At 35.8% G+C, this 15,910-nt stretch overlaps 1 protein-coding gene across 1 annotated transcript in view; it reads left to right on the forward strand.

The window, feature by feature from the left end:
- The window catches only part of FSIP1 (fibrous sheath interacting protein 1), a 215,819-nt gene extending 202,524 nt beyond the window's left edge, over positions 1–13,295 (forward strand). Inside the window, exon 12 of the mRNA XM_008566109.1 lies at positions 12,617–13,295. Coding sequence (XP_008564331.1) covers positions 12,617–12,663 — 47 coding nt within the window. The 3' untranslated portion in view covers positions 12,664–13,295. The remainder of the gene's footprint in view (positions 1–12,616) is intronic.
- Positions 13,296–15,910: the final 2,615 nt, after the last annotated feature.

Here is a 15,910-nt window from a genome sequence, read left to right on the forward strand (position 1 = left end):
CAAGTCTTATACTTAAGTCTTTAATCCATTTCGAGTTGATTTTAGTGTATGGTGAGAGATGCATATCTAGTTTTATTCTTCTGCCTATGGATATCCAGTTTTCTCAGCACCACTTGTTGAAGAGGCAGTCTTTTCCCCAATACAGATTTTTGTTGCCTTTGTCCAATATCAGATGGCTGTAAGCCTGAGGGGTGGTTTCTGGGTTCTCAGTTCTACTCCACTGGTCTCAATGTCTATTTGTATATCAGTACCATGCTGTTTTAGTTACAATAGCTTTGTAGTATAATTTGAAGTCAGGTAGAGTTATGCCTCTGGCTTTATTTTTCTTGCTCAGGATTGCTTTGACTATTTGGGGTCTTTTGTTTTTCCATATGAAAGGTAAGATTGTTTTTTTCCATTTCTGTGAAGAATGTCATTGGTATTTTGATGGGGATTGCATTGAATCTGTAGATCACTTTGTGTAGTATAGACATTTTCACAATGTTAATTCTTCCAATCTAAGAGCATGGAATATCTTTCCATCTTTTTGTGTCTTTAATTTCTTTCAGAAGTGGTTTGTAGTTCTCATTGTAGAGGTCTTTCACGTCCTTGGTTAAATTGATCCCTAGGTGTCTTATTTTTATTGTAACAATTGTAAATGGGCTTACTTTCTTTATTTATCTTTCTGTTAATTCATTATTTGAGTATATAAATGCTACTGATTTGGGGGCATTTATTTTGTATCCTGCAACATTACTGAAGTTATTATCCAGCTCTAGGAGTTTTTTTGATAGAATGTTTAGGTTTTTCTATACATAGTATCATGTCATCTGCAAATAGAGAAAGTTTGACTTCATCTTTTCCAATCTGGATTGCCTTTATTTCTTTCTCTTACCTGATTGCTCTGGCTAGTACCTCCAGTACTATGTTAAATAGAGGTGGTGAGAGTGGACATCCTTGTCTTGTTCTTGTTCTTAAGGGAAAGAACCTCAGTTTTTCCCCATTCAGAATGATACTGGTGGTGGGCTTGTCATAAATGGCTTTTATTGTATTGAGATATTTTCCTTCTATACCTAATTTGTTGACAGTCTTCATCATGAAGGGCTGTTGAATTTTGTCAAATGCTTTTTCAGCATCTATTGAGATAATCATATGGTCTTTGTCCTTGATTTTGTTGATGTGATGTATCACATTTATTGACTTTTGTATGTTGAACCATCCTTGCATCCTTTGGATGAATCCCACTTGATCATAGTGTATAATTTTTTAAATATGTTGCTGTATTCTGATTACTAATATTTTGTTGAGGATTTTAGCATCTAAGTTCATCAAGGATATTGGCCTATAATTTTCTTTTTTTGTTGTGTCTCTGTCTGGTTTTGGTATCAGAGTTATATTGGCCTCATAGAATGAGTTTGGGAGAGTAGCTTCTGTTTCAATTGTTTGGAATGGTTTGAGGAGATTTGGTATTAACTCCTCTTTAAAAGTTTGATAGAACTCAGCTGTAAAACAATTCAGACCCAGACTTTTCTTTGTTGGAAGATTGCTAATTACTGCTTCAATCTCCTTGATTGTTATTGGTCTGTTCAGGTTTTCTATCTCTTCTTGGTTCAGTCTTGGTAGTTTGTATGTGTCTAGAAACTTATCCATATCTTCCAGATTTTCATATTTGTTGTCATACAGTTGTTTATAATAGTCTCTAATTATTCTTTATATTTCTGTGGTATCGCTTGTAATGTCTCCCTTTTCATTTCTGATTTTTTTTTTCTTTTTTTTTTTCTTTTTTCGTGTCCGGCAACGGATTGCAACCCTCAGTGTCGCTCCCATACCGGACTGGGGACCGGCAACGGGATCGCAACCCTTGGTGCTGCGCCCGCCCCTCGCTCAGCCAGTGAGCGGAACCGGTCTGTATGTGGGATCTGACCCCTCGGTAGGAGCGCCGCCGCGCTCCCAAGCGGCGCACTGTAGCAGTGTGCCACCGGGCCAGCCCTCATTTCTGATTTTTGTTATTTGGGTCTTCTCTGTTCTTTTTTTTGTTAACCTAGCTAATGGTTTGTCTATTTTATTTATCTTCTTGAAAAACCAACTTGTTTTTTGTTGACCCTTTCTATTGTTTTTTGGGTTTCTATTTCATTTAGTTCTGCTCTGATCTTAATTATTTCTTTCCATCTACTACCTTTAGGTTTGGATTGTTGTTTTGCAAGTTCTTTGAGGTATAGCATTAGGTCATTTATTTGAAGTCTTTCTGTTCTTTTGATGTAAGCATTTATTGCAATACATCTGCCTCTTAGTACTGTTTTTGCAGTATCCCACAGGTTTTGGTATGATGTATCTTTATTTTCATTAGTTTCTAGAAATTTTTTGATTTCCTGTTTAATTTCTTCTTGGACCCATAGGTCATTCAAGAGCCTATTATTTAGTTTCCATGTGTTTGTATAGCTTCCAGAGTTTTGCTTATTGTTTATTTTCAATTTTAGTCCATTGCAGTCTGAAAAGATAGTTGGAATGATTTCAGTTTTTAAAAATTTGCTGAGTGTAGATTTGTGACCTAATATGTGGTCTGTGCTGGAGAATGTACCATGAGTTGATAAGAAGAAAGTGTATTCTTAAGTTGTTGGGTGAAATGTTCTGTATATATCTGCCAAGTCAAGTTGTTCTAAGGTGGAAATTAAATCCCGTGTCTCTTTGTTGAATCGTTGCCTGGAAGATCTGTCCCATACTGATAGAGGGGTGTTCAGATCACTCACTATTAATGTATTTGGTCCCATTCTTTCTTTAGGTCTAAGAATGTTTGCTTTATATATCTGGGTGCTCCAGTATTGGGTGCATACAGTTTTATGATTGTTATGTCTTCTAGCAGATAGATCCCTTTATCATTATATAGTGGCCTTGTCTCTTTTCATGTTTTTTGGTTTAAAGTCTATTTTGTCAGATATAAGAATAGCTACTCCTGCTCATTTTTGGTTTCCATTTGCATGGTGTATCTTTTTCCATCCCTTAAGTTTTAGTCGATGTGTGTCTCTACAGGTGAGGAAGGACTCTTGAAGACAGCATATACTTGGGTCTAGCTTTTTAATTCATTCAGTCAGTCTGTCTTTTGAATGGGGAGTTTAGTCCATTCACATTTAGGGTAGTTATTGACAAGTGTTGCTTAATTCCTGCCATTTGATTGCTTCTTGTTTATATGGTTTAACTATCTTTTGATCATTACTTCCCCTTTTATTTCTCTTCTTCAATGTTACCTGGAAATTTAAGATGGGATGATGTAGCTTCTTTCTCTTTCTTCCTAGCATTTTTGTTTTAATGGTGGCTTTTGCTCTTTCTTGTGTATTTGTGATAGTGGTCACCCTTATTCAGATTCCAGATGAAAGACTCCCTTGAGAATTTCTTGCAGAGCTGGTCTTGTGGTAGTGAACTCCCACAACTTTTGTTTGTCTGAGAAATACACTATTTCTCCCTCATTTCTGAAGAAGAACCTTGCTGGGTAAAGAATTCTTGGCTGGGAATTTTTTTCTTTTGGTATTTTGAATATATCATTCCACTTTCTTCTGGCCTGTAGGCTTTCAGTTGAGAAGTCTGCTGTTAGTTTGATGGGGGTTCGCTTATAAGTGACCTGGCACTTTTGCTGCTTGTAGAATTTTCTCTTTGTGTTTGAGCTTTGCAAATTTAACTATGATGTGTCTTGGGGAGGATCTTTTTGAATTGAATCTGTTTGGGGACCTTTGAGTTTCCTGGATCTGAAGGTCTGTATCTCGCCCTACACCTGGGAAGTTTTCTGTTACTATGTCCTTGAATAGGTTTTCAATACCTTTTCCTTTCTCCTCCCCTTCAGGAATACCCAAGATTCGGATGTTAGAGCACTTGAGGTTGTCTGTTCTCTCTCTTAGATTTTCCTCATTATTTTTAATTCTTTTCCCTTTTTTTTGTCTGCCTGAGTTGTTTCAAAAAGACCATCTTCAAGCTCTGAAATTCTTTCTTCTGCTTGCTCTACCCTGCTGCTCAAGCTCTGAGTTATGTTTTTTATTTCATTGAATGAATCCTTCATTTCTAGAAGTTATGCTACACTCTTTTTTAAGGTATTAATCTCTTTGTAGATTTCCTCCTTCATATTTTGGATATTTTTTCTTGTTTCATTGTGTTCTCTAATTGAGTCTGCTTTTATTTCTTCAAGTTTTCTTAAAATCATTGCTCGGAATTCTTTTTCAGACATTTCAAGGATTCCCTGTTCCATAGAGTCTGACTTTGGAGCATTACTGTATTCTTTTGGTGGTGTCATTTCTTCTTATTTGTTTGTACTTCTAGTATTTTTTTGTTGACATTTGGTAGAGGGTTTGCTTCTTCTGTTACAGTGAGGTTGGCTGTGGAGTGGCCGTGGTTGCTACTGTGGTGGTGAATTATCTTTGCTTGGCAGTAGCCGTGTTGGTGGGTATGTTAAACCACCTTGGGTCCTGTTCCAGAATCTGTGGTCATAGAATAAGCCCCTAGTGCTGCGTGACTCTGTTGGGCTCACCTTGACGGGTCAGACCCTACAGGCTGGTGCTCCTCTCTGGGTCCAAGGAGGGGGGTGAGGTTGCCTCTAGCCATGTGGTTCTGCTGGGCTCATCTTGGCGTGGGCTGGGGCATGTGACCTGGCGCCCCCCCCTCCAGGTCCAAGGAGTGGAGAGTCCAGGCTGTGATTCTTGCTCTGTATGTCTTCTTATGAAAAATATGTGTTCAGGTCCTTTGCCCATTTTTTAATTGGTTATTTGTTTTCTTGCTATTGAGGTCTTTGAGTTTCTTTTATGAGGAGTCTTCAAAAAGTTCATGGAAAGATTTGTATTACCTTTTAATTCTCTTTTTCCATGAGCTTTTTGAAATGCTGTTGTATTAACCCCTTATCAGATGTGTGGTTTACAAATATTTTCTCCTACTCTGTGGATTTGTTTCTTTATTTTGTTGTTTCCTTTGCCATGCAGAAGGTTTTTGTTTGATACAATCTCATTTGTCTATTTTTGCTTTTGTTGCCTGTGCTTTCAGGGTCATATCCAAAAAATTATTGCCCAGACAATTGTCGTGGAGCATTTCCCCTGTGTTTTCTTCTGGTAGTTTTACAGTTTCAGGTCTTATATTTGTCTCTAATCCATTTTGAGTTGATTTTTGTACATGGTGTGAAATAAGGATCAATTTTCATTCTTCTGCATATGGATATCCAGTTTTTCTAATACCATTTACTGAAGAGAGTGTCCTTTTCCTATTGTGTGTTCTTGGCACCTTTGCAAAAATCAGTTGACTGCAAATGTGTAGGTTTATTTCTGTGCTTTCTATCCTGTTCCATTTGTCGGTGTATCTTTTTTTTTTGCCAGTATCATGGTGTTTTGATTACAATTGCTTTATAATCTATTTTGAAATCAGGGAGTGTAATGCCTCCAGCTTTGTTCTTTTTGCTTAAGACTGCTTTGGTTATTTGGGGTCTTTTGTGGTTCCATATATGTATAGGGATATAAAGACTATTACTATTATTTTTATTTCTGTGAAAAATGACATTGGAATTTTAATAGGGATTGCATTGGGTAATATAGGCATTTTAACAATTTTAATTCTTCCAACCCATGAACACAGAATATCTTTTCATTTATTTGTGTTTTCTTTAATTTCACTGATCAGTGTTTTATTGTTTTTAGTATATAGGCCTTTAACCTCCTTGGTTAAATTTACTTGCAAGTATTTTATTTTTTTGTTGGTAATGTAAATGAGATTGTTTTCTTAATTTCCTCTTTCAAATAGTTTGCTATTAGTATACAAAAATACTACTGATTTTTGTATCTTGATTTTATTTATTTATTTGTTTATTTTGTTTGTTGAGTTTTATTTTTTATTTATTTTTAAATTTTAACTTCTCAATATACATTGTAGATTTTCATGACCCTTTTATATCCTACAACTTTACTGAATCTGTTTATCAGTTCTAACAGTTTTTTGGTGGAGTCTTTAGTGTTTTCTATATGTACTATCATGCCATTAGCAAACAGATTATTTCACTTTTTCCTTATGTGTTAGGATGCCTTTCATGTCTTTCTCATTGTTCTAGCCAGGACTTCAGTACTATGCTGAAAAAAAGTGGTAAGAGTGGGCATTCTTGTCTTGTCCCTAATCTTGAAAAAAATCTTTCAACTTTCACCACTGAGTATAATGTTAATTACATATTTGTCATATATGGCCTTTATTGTGTTGAGATACATTCCCCCTATACCTAATCTGTTGAGAGTTTTTATCATAAAATGATGTTGAATTTTATCAAATTTTTTCTGCATCTATTCAGATGATCATATGGTTGTTGCCCTTCATTCTGTTGATGTGGTGTATTGCATTTATTGATTTGCATATGTTGAACCATCCTTGCATCCAGAGATAAATCTTACTTGATCATGGTGAATGATTCTTTTAATGTGCTGTTGAATTCTGTTTGGTAGTATTTTGTTGAGGATTTTTGCATTTATGTTTACCATGAATATTGGCCTGTAATTTTCTTTTCTTGTAGTGTCTTTGTTTGGCTTTGGTATCAGGGTAATATTGGCCTTATAAAGTGAGTTTGCGAGTCTTCCCTCCACTTCAGTTTTTTGGAAGAGTTTGTGAAGGATTGGTATTAGTTCTTTAAGTGTCTTTTAGGATTTAGCTGTGAAGCTGTCAGGTTTTGGGCTTTTCTTTGATGGGAGACATTTTATTACTGATTCAGTCTCCTTGCTTGTTCATTGTCTGTTCAGATTTTCTATTTCTTCACAATTCAGTCTCAGTAGGTTTATGTGTCTAGACACTTACACATTTCTTCTAGATTATCCAATCTGTTGGCATATAATTATACATGGTAGTTTCTTATTATCCTTTGTATTTTTGTGGTATCAGTTGTAATGTCTCCTCTTTCACTTTTGATTTTGTTTTAGTTTTCTCTCTTTTTTTTCCTAGTCAGTCTAGCTAAGGGTTTTTCAATTTTGTTTATCTTTTCAAAAAGCCAACTCTAAGTTTTGTGGATTCTTTTTTTTTTCTGTCTCTATTTATTTCTGCTCTGATCTTTATTTCCTTCTTTCTGCTCACTTTGGGCTTAGTTTGTTCTTTTTCTGGTTTCTTGAGGTATAACATTAGATTGTTTGAGTTCTTTTTTCTTTTTTGATATAGGTGTTTGTTGCTATAAATTTCCCTCTTATGACTGCTTTGTCTGTATTTCATAAGTTTTGGTATGTTGTGTTTCCATTTCTGTTTGTTTCAAGGTATTTTTTATTTCCTTTTTGATTTCTTTTGTGACCCACTGGTAAATTAGGAGCGTGTTGTTTAATAGCCATGTATTTATGAATTTTCTGAGATTTCTCTTGTTATTGATTTTTAGTATTATGTCATTGTAATCAGAGAAGGTACATAGTATGATTTTAATTTTCTTAAATTTGTTAACAATTGTTTTGTGGCCTAACTTATGTTCTACCTTGGAGAATGTTCCACGTGTGCTTTTGAAGAATCTGTATTCTGTAGCTTTTGGGCAGAATGTTCTGTATTTGTGTTTGTCTGTTAGGTCTATTTGGTGTAAAGTGTAAGTCAAATCTAATGTTTCCTTCTTGATTTTCTGTTTAGATGATCTGTCCATTGTTGAAAGTGGGGTATGAGGACCCCTATCATTATTGTATTGCAGTCGATTTTTAAATGATTGTTTTCAGATCATTTAACAATTGTTTTATATATTTAGGTGCTCTGATATTGGGTATGTATATATTTACAGTTGTTATGTCCTCTTGATGAATTGACCCCTTTATCATTATATAATGATCTTCTTTGTCTCTTTTTACAGTTTTTGACTTAAAGTCTATTTCTCCTGATATAAGTATAGCTACCCCTTTTCCTGCTCTCTTTTGGTTTACATTTGTGTAAAATATCTTTTTCCATCCCTTCACTTTTAGTCTATGTGTGTAGTTACTAGAAAAATGAATCACTTGTAGGCAGCATATAGGCAGCATATAGTTAGATATTGTATTTTTAAATCCATTCGTCCATTCTATGTCTTTTGATTAGAGAATTTAATCCATTTACATTCAAGGTAACTCTTGATAGGTAAAGAGTTGCTACTGCCATTTTGTAATTTTTTTTTTGTGGTTGTTTTAGATTCTTTGTTTTTTCTTCCTCTTACTGTCTTTTCTTTTATATTTTGTACAACTACTATAGGTTTTTGCTTTGTGTTTACTATCAGGCTTACATAAAACAAAACAACTTATACATATAACAGGCTATTTCAAAGTGATAACTTAACTCTAGTCACATGCAAAAACTCTACACTGTCATTTCCTCTCTCCCACCTTTTATGATTTAGATGTCAAAAAATTTACAACCTTTTGTTATTTGTATTCCTTAACAATTTATTGTAGCAACAGTCGTTTTTAGTAGTTTTATCTTTTAATCCTCATAGTAGAGATAAAATTGCTTTATATGCAATCACTTCAGTGTTAGAGTATTCTGAATATGACTATGTGTCACTTATATCACTGAGTCTTTTTTCTTGTGTATGTTTTATGTTATTAATTAGAAGCCTTTAATTTTGGCTTAAAGAACTCCCTTTAAGGGATTCTGCTGAGAATTTGCTGAAAGCCATATTGGAATTCTCTTAATACATGTTTCTTAACTCTTGCAGCTGTCAGAGTTCTTTCTTCGTCTTTGATTTTTAATAGTTTTATTATGATATGTTTTAGTGCACTCCTCTTTATGTTGAATTTATTTAGAGACCTCTGAGCTTCCTGTACCTAGATGTTGTTATCTTTCCTCAGATTTGGGAAATTTTCAGCCATTATTTTCTTACATATGATTTCTAGGCCCTTTTCTCTCTCTTCTCTTTTTGACACTCCTGTTGTTTGAAAGTTAGTTCTCTTGATGGTGTCCCATAATTCACATAGACTTTTTAAAATTATTTTTATTGCTTTTTTTTTTGCTCCTTTGACTGTATAATTTCAAGTGTCTTGAAATCAAGTTCTCTAATTTTTTCTTCTGCTTAAGTGTCCTGTTGAAACTTTCTATTGAATTTTTCAGTTAACTTATAGTATTATTTATCTCTAGGATTTCTGTTTGTTTTTAAAAATAGTTTCTATATCTTTGTCAAGTTTTCATTTTGTTTATGGTTTTCCAAATTTTATTTAATTTTCTATTTGTATTTTCTTGTAGTTCCTTGAACTACTGTAAGAGGATTATTTATTCTTTGTCACTCATTTCATAGATCTCTATTTTTCAGGGTTCATTATTGGAGCTTTATTAGTTTCTTTTTATGGTGTCATGTTTCCCTGATTTTTTTGTAAACCTTGTGTCTTTACATTAGTGTCCTCACATTGGATAAATGGCCACCTCTTCCAGCCTTTGCAGGTGTTCTTTGGCAGTGATAGACCTTCACTATTTAGTGTAACCTGGGTTTATGGATGTGTCAGCTGGTCGTGACCCCAGGCCAGCAGACCTTGCTGTTGGGTTTTCTCAGGCTGGGCTGCTGCCTGTGCTTTGAGGGGTAGTGAAATGTCTGGCTGTGCTACACAGTCCAATGAGAACACTGGCTGGACTCTGCAGTCAGGTGGCACTGCTGACAGAGTTCTGTAATAGCTTCTGATTGGGCGGGGTTGCAGGTTTTCTTCCCTGGCTAGGCAGTACTGCTATTTGTAATCTGTAGCTGGGAAGGGCTGTGTGCTGAGCTCTGAGGCTGGGTGAGGTCTCTGGGGTCACTTCTTGGCCACTTGGGATGGGCAAGGCCATAGGCTATGCTCTACCAAAATGCATGGATATGGACTTGCCTCCTGCTCTGGGGAAGTGTTAAGCAGAGCATCAAGGCTTTGTGGGGTTACCACTTGGCTGTTGGAGATAGGCAGGGCTGGGTGCTTCCCTCCACAGATATTTGCTGACCTGCACTTGCCTCCTGGACTGAGGAGGGCTTAGGAAGAAGACCAAGGCTTGTTGGGGTTGTTACTTGGCTGCTGGAGTTGGGTGGGGCCAGATGCTCCCCTCTTTGGATAATTGCTGACCTGCCCTTGCCTCCTGGCCTGGTGAAGGATTAAGGAGATCACCCTTAATTCTGGGTGGGGAAGCTGGCTAGGGACTGGAGCCTGGCAGACCTGTCAACCATGCTTCCCGCAGAGTGATGCTGTTGGTTAGTTTCCCTGGTAGAGTGCCTCTGTTGGCTGAAATGCAGAGCCATTGCCAAGATCTGTGTGCTGGCCACTGTGCTTTGTTTCCAACTGACCCCAGGAAGTCTAATCCTGCCAGTACTCCCACTGTTTCCTGTGGGGCGAGAAAGGAGTGGGCCTTCTATGAAAGGTTCCAGAATGGTGGGGAAACTGAATGTCTGCCATCAACTCTCTTTTCCCACTGCAGAAACTGTGGGCCCAGGGGAGTCCTCTGTATGTGTGGCCCTGTGCCAGCTTGGTGGTGGTTGGGGTCAATGTGATCAAAATGAAACCATTCCTCTTATTCTTCAAATGTGGCTTTTCTCAGTCCTTTGGTCCAAGGAGGTGTCTCAGCCTTCTTCCCAAGTTCAGGGATATTTATAAAGGTATTCTTGTCTGTGGATAGTTGTTGGTAGGATTTTTATGAGGGGGACAGGAGCTGGAAAACTCCTGTTTTTTGGTCTGGGACAGGAGCTGGAAAACTCCTGTTTTTTGTTTCTTCTAGTCAGGAAGATGATCTTCCTGATTCTACCATCTTCCTAACCAGAACTTCAAGATATAATGTTTTTATCCAGCTGCAGAATTCACTTACAATATGCAATTTAGTTAGATGGGTATGGTCTGCCTTTCCCCCACCAGCGGTCTTCATATAATGAATAAATTATGGAAACTTTGTTCTACTCTAAAATTGCAGTGTATTTTCTTTCTTTTTGGACAAAGGGTTTTTATTAGAGAGAAGGTATATCTGAATCTCCTCTTTGTCTACTGTAATCAAACACTAAATTTGATGCAATGGTTTGTTGTATATGGGGTCTCATTTCCATGGGGTTAGTTGTGTGTGTGTGTCGGGGGGGAGGTTTAGAGAAGTACTTTGCTAAGATACAAGTTATTTACATGTGAACATGAGTGGCATTGATGTATATCTGTCACAGAGTTGAACATGACAAGATGGAATGAACCAGAACTTAATGTGACTTAATGGAAAGACGCTATGGAGGCACAACACATGCCTTATGATCATACCAGATAATCTTAATACATGATTATAACAATTAACCCTTGTGGGTATAGAGGATTAAGTTGGAATAGGTGTGAATTTGTGAACCATATTTTACTTTCTGCTTATTACATAATAAACTCTAAGGAACAGGTCCTACGTTTATCATTTTGGGTACATGTTAGAGTATCTGAAGTTGGAGGTGTTTTACTAACCTAGGCATCTACAATAGTTAAAATAACTTGCTAGTCAGTTTTATTCTAAAATACTAAATTGTACGTTATGTGCTTTCTACAAAAGTGAATGCCGAAACTGAATGCTATACCAGTTTTCTTGGCAAAAAACCCTTTAAAGATGTGCCTATAACAAGGAGTTGCTATGTGTTCAGCTGTTACATTATGTTCTGGCAGTTTCTCAGGAAATAGAAAGACATGAATGTGATTGAGATTATATTTCTATAGGCAGACAGGACAGAAATAAAAAAAGCCATTTATCATTTTCTCTTTCAATAGCAAATGTTATTGATATGTAGTTTTCTTTTCCTTGATAAAGTGAGGTCTGTTCCAAGTATTTCAATTCTGCTTCTAAAAGGTAGTAAGATAAGGCTTCAAAAAAAAAAAAAAAAGAAAGAAAGAAAGAAACAAACCTAATGATATTGAGGACGATTTTAAATTATGATATTGAAAAATAAGGATTTGCTTCACAGTTGTATTAAAAGTTTTTATGTGAAATACTTTATTTTCCATGGACATTTGGGTTGTTTCCCCTTTTTGGCTATTACATGTAATGCTGATATGAATATTTGTCTACAAGATTTTGTGTGCATGCATGTTTTCATTTCTCTTGGGCGTGTGAAATTGCCCAATTTCACCTGGGAGTGGTAATTGGCAATGGTAACCTTTTTAGGAACTGCCAGACTGTTTTCCAAAGCTACTACACCATTTTACATTCCCATCAGTAGTGAACGAGGCTTCCAGCTTCTCCTGATTCTCTTTTATTGTCTACTTTTATTTGGTTCTGTTGTGAATTCTGCCTTTTCTGATAACCTTCTCACTAAGAGAAGAAAAGTATCTCCACTCCATTTTCATCAGTGTCATGATTTTTTTCTCACTTGGAAGAAATGAAAGGTGATCAGCTCTTACCTCCCTTACATATAACATTTACTTTTGGTTGTACCCTACTTCTCACAAACTTAGGAGAAAGCAAAAAAATAATTTTGATGTCTGTCTCCAAATCCATGGTCATTTTAGCTCTCAAAACCCAAAAAGTTCTTCCTCAGCTGCAAGCTCAATGTGGGCAGGCACTTTACTTTTGATTTTTCTTGTAAACTTTATGGGTAGCTTTTGGGTGAATGTTCAATAAATATTAAATGAGAATGTGATTATTATCTCATGTGTAAGAGTATTAAATGTCTTATAGGCTGAATTATTTTTCTTAATTATGCACACATTTTAGATTGTCTAACAACTTTGGTTATTGTTTTTATGTACAGATGAACATGAGACTACAGATGAGGTAGAAGAATGTAAAGACTTTTAAGCAAGGACTCGCCCGGATGTACTTTTAAGAAAGTTGGTGATTAAGTTAAATTACATGATTTTCCTGAATTCTTTGAGTTTAATGACTGCATCGTAGAGAGTATTGCTCAAATAATGTTTTTGACATTTGGATTCTCACTTGTGGATTACATTTCCTTGATACTTTTGTGTCTTGGGGTGTAAATATTTAATGGTTTTTCTTTATTGAAATTCCTGGGAAAATTGTTTATAAATTTATTGCTAGTCTTGCAACATCAGGGATAATTATAACAACCATTTTAATGTATGTATGTTATGTTAAAATTAGTTGAAGTGGCATGATTGTTCTGAATTTGATTTTACATGTTTCAACTTGTGATTCAGACAGATTGTGGCCACTATGCATTTTTCTTCTGGCCCTGCTTTTCCTTCTTTCCACCTGTCTACTGCCTATTAAATAAATACAGCTTGCCATAGGAAGAAATGAATTTCCTCAACAAAGAAACATTAGGGGAGGCTTTGCTATCTTATTAGTGATGATACTTTTTGTAAGTAGAAGTTCAACTGAGTTTTTTGGTATAATACTCTCGGTTCGGGCCTTTAGAATGCAGTTTCAGAGTCTGGGCCTTTTAGAATGCATCAAATAAAGATGAGCTACTTAAAAAAAAGTCTCCAGTACTATTTTAATAGAGGTTTTCTAGTTATAAGTCAGTAACCTCGATTCATGAGAAATTTTTATGTCAACACTTCATGCGATGAATTCCCATTAGAACTAGAAGTCCAATTTGTTTCTGATTCAAAATATGAGCTGGCATTTGTGCTGCCTTTAATAAAATTTAGAGTAATGTAATGTAGCATTATTAAGTTTTCTGGTACACATTCATCCACTGATATTGGATAACATTAATGATTACTTCCGTTGAATTTCCTTGACTTTTAAAAATGAAGAATTCCATAGCTACTATTTTCAGAGTATCGATATAGGCAGTTTCTTTTTCGAGCCCTTCTATTTCAGTTTACTGTTTGTTCATATAAAATGATGGTTCATGCTGATGTCAATGGGATACAATGTAATTTATCTTGATGCCAAAAGTTTCATTGTGGTATGCCAGCAGCAGTTAAAAGCCATGATTTTAGATTCTCATAGAAATGACACATGTCACTCCCGTGTGCTGTAGGGTTTGGGTAGGAACAATCAGAGGGCAGAGGTGATATGGGTGGGAATTTGGAGTGGGACAGAGAGGAGCCATCATTGTCCATCAGCCTTTCAGAGGAGCTCAGCTTTCTAAATCCATGCTTTCCTGGTATTTGATGTGTGTGTATAAGAGAGAGAGAGAGAGAGAGAAAGAGACAGACACAGAGACACAGAAAGATAGCGAGGCAGAGAGAAGAGACAGGGGGAGGGAAGGAAGAGGGAGAGTGAGAGAAACAGAGACAGAAATTATTTCTAGACCTGCAGTACAAAAATCTTATGACTTTATAGTATGCTTCTGCAAATGGTATTTGGGGCATATTGAGCCTTTCTGTTATAGGAGTTTTGGTAAGGGGAAAGAAAAAAGTGATTTTAAGTAATGAGTTCTGCCATTAAAAAAGGTGACACCATTCCTTAGCATGTCAGCTGAAGGTAACTCTAACAAGGACTGGTCAACTGAATTTATAATATAATTCAACACTAAGGCTTCAGACTTAAAAAAAAAAGAAAGTAACCCCGATTTAGAGAGAATGTGTTCTTAATTAAAAACAGGCGTTTTTATGTTGCGGTTCCTTCTAGGCCTGAGTGCTTCAGAACGAGATACATAATAAAAAGTATAGAGGAGAGAGAGCTAATTAATTTTAGGAATGGATTTAGTAGTTTAAAATGTGAAGTTTTTTTAAAACATATAATTCTTAAAAAACTACTTATTGGTGTCACCTTTATTGTAAATTCCCCTGGGACCTAAAGTTATTGTCCTTCAATCTCACTCTCCCAAAACACATGACAATAAACTCTTGTAGGAGGAAAAAGCTATCATCTCCAGGACGTAATTTTAATTTGTAACAAGTCCTTTATTTCAGTATAAGCTGTTGATTTAAAGGTCAATCCTGGAGTGCAAATAGAATGTGCCTGGGACAAAAGCTCCTGTTACCAGCCACTTTTTCTGTCTCATCTTGATTTCAATCAGTTTTGCTCCACTACCTAAAAATGAATTAGAATTTTCTCCCAGGATCTTTGCATGTTGAACTACTCTATGAATCAATCATGTCGGTGTGCTTTGAAGAATTATTTCTTTAGAACCGTTTTCCTAACTCCACAACTATTACCAACACTTTCTAGTTCTTGCTTTGTCACTTTGGCACTATGAAGTTATTTGGCAATTTACATTTATATATGATCATGCTACCCAGATAGATAAATGTTTTTAGAATGAGAAAGAAAAATCAACAAGGGAGAAACATTGTCTCATTCAGCTAGTCCTTTCTAGTGTTTAACAGACCTCAAAGCCAGACTTTTAATCTTCTCATAAGATTTCTTCTTTGATGTCTTTTTATTAAAACTAGAAATTAATTCGTCAGTATTCTACATTTATGATTGGCCCATCCAAAACTCAAGGTCTGCTTATTGTAACCCTTTGGCCTTCTCTTCACAGAGTAATTTGACATTTACACACACACACTCTTACGCATTCCTTCTCAATTTTACATTTCTTTTTAGTCATCTGTTTTTGACCAAAGGTATTATTCATTCTCCAAAAGATACCTATAATGCCTGGCTCAGCTTTTCAAAGACAATTCCTCCCTCTTACACACTCCTGATGCTTCTCTACAATGTGCAGTTACGTTGCCCATCCGGTGCCATCATTCATAGGTCAGAAAATGTGGCTGCGAGAGTTACATGTGCTTCACAGCTGTTTTTCCCTTTGTGGTCATTGTTCTTTTTAGAAACAGAACCGAACTTTGAAAAGGATTCAATAATTGACATCTAATGACATTAATAAAATGTGAAATTGTATTCTTCTGGGCCCCATGACTTAGGAGTCATTTCTCTTTTATATGTTTTAAAATGGCAGGCTAATTTATTGTGTTGTTCTTTTATTCCATAAATCCAGCAAATATATATTCTAAGCCTAAACCTGAGCAACTCAGTCTTTCTAATTTGTATGAGAACTGTGAATGTTACTGTTACACACTGTGATTTCTTTTTGTGTATGCTATATTGGTTTAAGAATGGTATTTACCCATACCTCATAATATAAAGCTAGTAGAGAACAAACAAACATGGATACGGTAAG

The sequence above is a fragment of the Galeopterus variegatus genome, unplaced genomic scaffold (genome assembly GCF_000696425.1).
Source record: "Galeopterus variegatus unplaced genomic scaffold, G_variegatus-3.0.2 Scaffold220, whole genome shotgun sequence".
Taxonomy (NCBI): Eukaryota; Metazoa; Chordata; class Mammalia; order Dermoptera; family Cynocephalidae; genus Galeopterus; species Galeopterus variegatus.